The following is an 8,487-nucleotide window of genomic DNA, read 5'->3' as shown; positions in this document are numbered from 1 at the left end:
CAGAAATCCTCCTGCCTCTGCCTCCCAAGTGCTGGGATTAAAGGCGTGCGCCACCACCGCCCGGCCTGCCTTGTAGCTTTCTATATAGATGCACTTGCACACGTGTTTTTACAGGGGGATGAGGAACATAATTTTATATTGATAAAACTATTTCTGAATTCTTTAGAACTGTTCTTTTCATAGTTTGTTGATGAGCAAGCTACTATCATTTATTTATGTAGCTCTGAAAGACGATACACATTCTTTTTTTTAGAGTTCACAATCAAACCAGAATCTTGTTAGGTCTTTGAAGAGGGCCTTTGACAAGAACAGACTGTGAAGGCACATAGCATCTAGGTCAGCTTTTAAATGAGAACACAGAGATGTGTACAGATGTGCACCTGTTTTGTTTTTGTTTTTAAATACTAGCATGTTTCTTGCTAACAAACACAGGTCAGAAACAGAGGCACCAGTCCATGCTCTGCTACTGTGCAACACAGGGCACCAGTCCATGCTTTGCTACTGTGTAACACAGGGCACCAGTCCATGCTTTGCTACTGTGTAACACAGGGCACCAGTCCATGCTTTGCTACTGTGCAATACAGGGCACCAGTCCATGCTTTGCTACTGTGTAACACAGGGCAGCAGTCCATGCTTTGCTAATGTCTGAAAAGGTTTAGCAAGTAGGATGAAATACTTGATGCTATATCTGGCTCTGATTATCAGTATTTTTAAATTTCTTAGGCAAAACCAAGTTTAGTCCTGTTAAGTGCATGTTTCTCTGTCTGCTAGTCGAAGCACTCTTGAGGTTTCTATTCTAATGTTAACCCCAATCTATACCACTCAAAATCCTGCACATAAGTGATGCTATTGACTGCACAACACCCACATGTTGTGTAGCCCTCACAGAAGAATCTGTGAAAACAGTGATTGGTGATAACTTGACTCACAATGTGAATGAATACCTTTATTTTAAGAGTTGAAGGTGCTGAATATATTATTTCAAGTCAGCCATGGTGCTTTGGCCAAAGGTGTACTTCAACAATACGTCATTAATGGCTTGCTTTCTTATGTGACATATTTTCCCTCCTTGATTTCCATGCTTTGTCAGTCTGTTTTACTTGGAAATACAGTCTACACACAGATGGATCTGAAAGCCCTGATTGGCTACACATGAACAGGCAGACAACATGGACCAAAACCTGAAAGGGTTAAGTGTTTCTGTGCTGTCCCAGGTCATACACAAGTGTTAACACTTTTGAGGTTTTATGGAAAATTCTGCATCTCCTCTACAAACTATGGAAAAACTACACTGGTGATAATACTCAAAGCAGCTCAATTATTCAGAGGGTCCCATTATTAAATTTAACATATTTTCTTTCTTGTCCCCATCAATATACTTATGTGTTGGGCATCCAGGAGGATAAATGGGATACAGCAATACTATTGTCTCTCACTTGAATAGTTTGTTTGGAGACAGGGTTTCCCTATGTAGGCTAAACTGGTCTTGGCTTTCCTATGCCACTGTTTATCTCAGTCTGTTGCCAAACATGGTGTAAGGTTCCTGCCTCAGCTTCTGAGTGTTGGCACTATAGCAGTGTGGCCCTATGCCTTGCTCAGGGCTTTATAGTGGCTGTGTAAATTGTGAGAGTGGAAATCCTAGGAAAGGGATTAATATGTAGATAAAAAAGGCTTGCATTTCACTACACCAGGGGGAAGATGAGCCCCTATGAAGAAAGAAGCAGATTTTCATCAGATACCAAATGCCTGGCATTTCCTGAGGCTTCAGATTGTAAGAAATGAGCGTTTATTGATTAGCAGCTGACCTGTGGTATTCACTCTGGCAACCTAAGGTGACACTCTTTGCTTTAGTGTTAAGATAGTAGCAGAAGAGACAGACAAATGAGTCAAGCAAATCAATGAATGATGGAATCTGGGATAATGACAGGGTTTAGGAAGAACATATGTCTATAGGAAACACTGTCTTAAAAAAACAAAACAAAACAAAACAAAACAAAACCCAAAACTAAAGCAACTAATCAACTAACCAGCCAGTCAGCCAGTCAGCCAGCCAACCAACCAACCAACCAACCAACCAACCAACCAACCAACCAACCAACCAACCAGCCAACCAACCAACCAACCAACCAACCAACCAACCAACCAACCAACCAACCACAACAGTAGCAGGAGCCACAAAAGCAACAACAAAAACTAATAATAAACAACCAACAGGAACATGGTTTGTTCCTGATATGAATTTTAGAGTCTTCAGTCTTAATGTGAAATTAAACAAACAACAGCAAAAAACAAAAACAAAAAAACAAAACAAAAACAAAAAACCAGTATGGGCAGATGCTCAAGGATATTTTCTGAATTTCTCAAATCTGGATGAGACAAAGGGAAGTTAAAAGAAAGAATGCATCCCAAACGAAGACTGTGAGCTTACTGACTGTCCACATATAATATTAAGCCTTACTTTTTCTTTCCCCAAGGTATTTTTCTGAGTGTTGTTTTCATAATGTACACTTTACAAGCTAAATATGAAGGATGACGAGAGGAAGTGAATGCTTAGGTATAGTGCAATAAACTAAGGACAGAGGCAATAGAGAAAAAGGCACTGTAAAAACAGGACACTATTTTACTGTTCTCAGGAACTCACCAGAGGATGAAGGGAGCTGGTCATAGTCCTGGGAGGCTCTGTTGGCTTTCACGCTGTCTCCTGGTGCTCTCCTGGCAGGGGGCAACGGAACTTGGCCACTTGTTGGGTCAAAAAAAGGATCTTGAAAATAAAGACATTTTTTTTTTTAAATTAAAAGGATGATCCCTGCTTGGATGAAGAATTCTGGGAACTTTCTAAAGGCTATAGATTTTGATAATGAATTGGTCAACTAATTTCATGAGCAGTAATACCCAAATGGACCGTGCAGTTTTCAAACTCGTTAATTTGCTCATGTTAGAGCAAATTTACTTCCAAAATAAAGACTATGGATCCTTCTTTATCTTTTCAGATCAGTTACTTAGCTTTCTCTTAACTCAAATTTCTATCCCTACCTATGCATTTCAATGAATGAAATGGGGGAAAATATGAAAAAATAATGCTGCCTATTTTGCCTTATAAAGGAACTGCTGGGTCACATGGGTTCCTGAAGCTGACATCAAGATGAGTCTGTAAACAGACCCAAAGCTTGCAATTTTTAAATGAATTAATGTCTATACAAAAATCTGTTAATATAAGGTATTTTTTAATTGCACTATATTAGAAGTCACAAAACATTCTCAGGTTGGCTCAATGAATAGTAAATTCAACTGCAAAAAATAAACCATTACTAAAAATAAAGTTTGAATACACAGTAAAAATGTACTCTTTCATACTCTGCCATGTAAAATTGTGAAACGTGAATTGAACTGTAGACTGAAAAATTATTTTATTGTATGTGATGGAGTTCACCAAGTGTAACGAAAGAGAGACAGTCTGTCTTGGCAGAAGTCACTAGGACCACAGGCCTAACCACTTTAAAATTAGCAGTATATGGGCTTAAAGCCTTAGCGTGCACTCATCTCTGAATAGAAGAACATTATCTCTGCGTTCTTTGGCTCACTAATAATTTACAGCTATCACCTCCACCCTCATGTTTTCTGCATCTGTTTTCTTCTGCTGGTACCATTTCTGAAGAACCAAGTTCCTTGGAGGGCATGATTTTCCTTAATTATATTGTATCTTCTAACTCAAATACAGCAACAGGCAAACTGTTTGGCAATTAGTTTGCTCTTAATAAATACTTTAACTACTAAAAATAAATTGATGCAAACACATACTTTCCATAAGGAAAGATGGACTTACATATATATACTTCAGCGATATATATTTATAGAGGAAACTCACAGGCTTATTGGACATCTCTACATTATTTCTAGACAATAACTGAAAACTTAAAATGTTAAAATCTGGATATATTTTCGTATTATAAATGAACTATAAAATATACAACTGTAGTTTTAAAATGTTTTTCCATTAAACAATTTTACTTAAAAAGGGACTGGATACACTAAAGTATTTAAATCAATAGCAAAACCACTTAGAATCTCTTCCATCATGGCATGTTCTACCTTGCTTCAAGCTAAGTTGCTCCTGGTAAGGGACAGGAAGAAGAAGGATCACTGCCGAGAGCTATGCAATTGGAGCTACTGTTTCAAAGGGGATAGCACAACGCAGAATAATTACTACAAAATGTTATAATTACTAGCTGTCCCCTGATAAGGGAAATTTGAAAATCAATAAAGCTTTGCTGAATTAAATTCGTTTAAAACTAAGTAAGGGCAATGTCCATATTAATCATTAAAACACACAAACTGAAAATGCTGCAGTCAATGTGAAATTATACAGTAATTTATTTTTTTGAGATTATAATGCACACAATGTGTTCAATTTGCTAAGAAGAAATGTAGTCCAGAGTCTAATTTAGAGCATAGGCAGGCCCTGCCTGACTTCTTACAGCAAATCCCCAGAGGCTGCTGCTGAGCTGAAGAAAGAGTATCAGGACTCCAGCTCCTGCTCTTGAACTTCTCACATGTGAACACGTCAGCAACCACATGGGAAGAACACTGCACCTGACATCATTCATGAGACTCCTCTGTCAACCTTGCAGATGGCACGAGCAGTCTGATCAGTCCCGTTATGGACAGTGTTTCAGTAGGGTTAAATAAATAATACCCATTGCATCCTTTTTTGTGGTGGTTGCCAATCATATGGCATTTCGTTGAGTTTTACTTATACAGATGAATGTCCATGTCTGAGTTAAGAGTTCTACTTATCTTTAATAAGGTCACTAGATTTTAAAATTGAATTGAGATGTTAATATTGGATATGCACTTCAAGAGAGATTCTAGGTTAGAGGGAAAGTGAGAGGAGGGTGAAGTGAGGCTGCCAAGCATGCAGGGCATCCTAGTCCTTTCCAAAGACTCTGTCCATGCAGGGTGTGACTAAGACTCTGTGCTGTCACAGCTCTGGGGCTTAAGTGTAGGCGAGGGCATGAAGCTGCAGAAATGCCTATTTCAACCTTCCCACACAAAGAGACACTTCCTTTCTCTCTCTTTTTGTTATGAAGAGAAAAAGGCACGTATGCCAGCAGTTGCCTTGGGTTTGTGGACAGGAAATCATGGAGCTTTTGTTGAGGACTTAGGTTTTGTTAAGCTTTGATTGGCTCGCCCATAAAGGACAGCTCATGCACAGAAGTGGGAATTATAATTTTGCCAAAAGAAATCTTGTGTGAAAGCCCAAGGTGAGAAACACAAAGGACGAACAGAGCTGAGTCTCTGCATGGCCGTCCTTCCGCTAGCCTGCTGGAGTCATGAGGCCTCTCTGTAGAAAGGCGGCTCTGCAATCTGAAAGCTGAACTCCAGAGCAGTGGAAAGGCTGGTACCATGACTCAGCTGTGCAGGGTGTAGAAGGCTAGCAGAAAGAGATGGGGATTTTATATAATATTTTGAGAAAATGCAGTATCTTTTTATAAGATACCTATCCTCTTCTTAAATTGGCATACTTTTCAAGGAACTCATCTCAACACTGCAAAATAATTTATGAATACACTAATTAATTAAAAACACTGGGCATCAGGGAGACTTCCATAGTAGCTACTGCAAAGTGAGTTGGGTAACCACTAGCAATTTATCACTGGATTTCTTTAGAAAAATGACCACACATTTTGTAAAAATGTAACAAAATATTTTCTGGTAGCTTCTAGAAATCCTGACTTTGTTGTAAAGGAACCCACTGTACAGAGGCTTCATGAGTCAGGGCTTAAATTGTGAGTATATTAGAAAAGCTAGAGGATGTTAATCAGAAACTGCCAAAAACTCAGCACCCAAGAGTTGTGACTACATGCTTGTCTTATTTCTTGCTTGCAGTAGATGACCTCAGGACACCTGGACTTCAGGCACATCCTGGCAAACCTGAGCAGAACTGGGGTAGAATGTGTTAATAGTGAACTAAATACTAGACAAGACAATTGTTGTTGAAAACCTCAACTGGAAATTATTCTTTCGCTATTCAGCTCCTTGAAACACAAAGTGACATGTGTTGTTATGTGACCAGTTTGTGTTTCATGAAATCTTTACAAACTCTCTACATTATCAAACCAGATGAGAAAAAGAAGAGAGAAAAGAAAGAGTTGGGGTGGGGCTGGGAGCAGGGCAGAGGGAAGGAGAGAGGATGAAAAATAGGGTCAGTGGTCATGATGGTAGGGACAGGAGAGAGGAGATTAACACCTCCAAAGACGTTCAAATGAGTTATTGATGAAGCAAAGAACAATCAGAACACTTAAAAGATTTCTCATGATTTATCTTATATGGAAATGTGCAGAAGACATTAAAAAGAAAAGAATGTTTTGTTTTTATTCTTGAAGCAAGACCTTCTGGTGTTGCTCAGAAACATTGTTGTGCCTCAAACTTCCAACAGCTGGGATTATAGCCACGTCCCTCCACGTCCCGCTAGACTGCTTTACCAAAGCTAGTCCAGGAGGGAAGCTTTGCAAGGCAAACAGACCACACACCTCTACCTGGGCAGACTGGAGAGACTGGAGATGGTGACAGCAACAGCTTGCTGCTATATATGGCTGTTTCCTTTCTCTGATAATTCTGCCCAATATGTGAGGAGGGCTTCCTTTAGTCTCTTCATTTTTATATCTGCTCCACACTTTACTGATGTGTACTAATAGAAAACTGTACTTGTTTTCCATTGAAGACCATATATCTCCATACTTAAAATAAAAGTTAAAATAGTTAACATAAAAAAATGTAGAAGAGCTACCTTGCTAAGATATAAAATCTTATGCTTTGAATAAAACCAGGGTATTAAAGCACATCTTGAGAAAAATATCCAAGTCCATTATTAGAAGAACATTTCACGGGAAACAGAGGGTTGAGAACCTAAGTCTGTGCCTCTCCTATTAGCCCATCACACCATATCAGGCTTTCAGGAACTCTGCTGGCATCTGAAGGCATCACTTGCTTCTTATACTATAAAGAACACGCTCCATCTGTCCTTCCCTTCTTTTCTTTTGCTTCAAAAACTTTATACATGTACACAATGTTCAATATACAACCCAGTCCCAACTCCCTCCTGCCAATCTTCAACTCTTCCCCACCAACATATCTCCAGTCTGATTTTATATCTCTCTTTTTAAACAATATTAAGTAACCCACTAAGTTCAATTGGTGTTGCCCTCATGTGCATGGGTGTGGAGTTGTTTACTGGGTCATGTGCAAGCACTATGATTCCTTACTGCTCTGCCATATTTGTGATGTTTGGTCAGTATGTCAATCTGGTGTCAAACAAACCAGGCAACCACAGCTTTCACTACCCAGAAATCTTTCTGCAAATGTGGTAGAGACTCAAGAAACAACATGAATTTGATAGCATGATCTCAGGTGCACTTTGCTTCAAAAGAAAATTCTTCCTTTTGCTTTTTTTTTTTTTACATGTATTCATTTACTATGTATACAGTGTTCTGCCTGCATGTATGCCTGCACACCAGAAGAGGACACCAGATCTCATTATAGATGGTTATGAGCCACAGTGTGGTTGCTGGGGATTGAATTCAGGAGTGCTCTTAACTCCTGAGCCATCTCTCTAGCCCCCCTTCTTCGGCTTTTCACTCACTCCTACCTGAAGGAAGAAGGAAGAGGTCCTGCCCTGAGGAAGGCCGGCTACTGGAGCCTGGAGCTTTTGAATGTTCGATGAGACTATGTCTTGCAGGAGGTGGGGGAGGAGGTAGGGATGGGGGGAGGGTATCAAAAGCATCTTCACCTGCATTTAAAGAAAGATCATTATCAACAGTAGAACTTCATTAATCAAAACACAGTGTCAAGCAAAAGTTATGACTGATCTTCCCCTTACTGTTTCGCTTAACAAGAAAGTTCACTTGTAGGGTTTATTCCGCACTTCCCTGACTTACAGAATGGTGTTGATTTGTGGGTGTGTGGATAGTAAATGTATATAAACACAAACGTGTGTGGTGCATGTGCCTATGCGCATGTACGCACATGCACGCACACACACACACACACACACACACACACACACACACACACACACACAAGTGAAACATCCCCCATGAAAATATTTTTCTGTTTCCTAGGTCTTTTTATAAAAAGCAGCATTGCAAGTTATAAATCAGCTCACTGTCCCTTTGTAACCTTTATGCTATTAGTATACTAGAACTCTGAACTGAAAATTATTATCAGTAAATCCAGCCAAATAGAACAACAAAGAGAGTTCATGGCCTCTCCTGAGAACAATCACATCATGCACATATAATTTAATGTCAAAGAACATGTTTAACCATTCCATAACATTTGTTCCACTGGACTGTAATTCATTTATATTGTATCAAGGATTTGATTTACTGTAAAAATGTAGAGCAAATGCACAAATGCAGAATATGTGTGTGTGTGTGTATGTATATATATACATATACACACATATATATATATATATATGGTTTATTC

General features: G+C 39.1%; 1 protein-coding gene across 4 annotated transcripts in view; it reads right to left on the bottom strand.

The window, feature by feature from the left end:
* Positions 1–8,487, bottom strand: part of Cblb (Cbl proto-oncogene B) — a 177,326-nt gene that overhangs the window by 11,236 nt on the left and 157,603 nt on the right. For all 4 annotated transcript variants that reach the window (XM_031364060.1, XM_031364057.1, XM_031364058.1 and 1 more), the window contains 2 exons: positions 7,646–7,786; positions 2,642–2,761 (listed from right to left, as the gene is read on the bottom strand). In XM_031364060.1, the coding sequence (XP_031219920.1) occupies positions 2,642–2,761; positions 7,646–7,786 (261 nt within the window). The remainder of the gene's footprint in view (positions 1–2,641; positions 2,762–7,645; positions 7,787–8,487) is intronic.

This window comes from Mastomys coucha, unplaced genomic scaffold (genome assembly GCF_008632895.1).
Source record: "Mastomys coucha isolate ucsf_1 unplaced genomic scaffold, UCSF_Mcou_1 pScaffold12, whole genome shotgun sequence".
NCBI classification, from domain to species: Eukaryota; Metazoa; Chordata; class Mammalia; order Rodentia; family Muridae; genus Mastomys; species Mastomys coucha.
The sequence above is the reverse complement of the archived record's forward strand: the minus strand, read 5'-3'. Positions and strand labels throughout refer to the sequence as shown.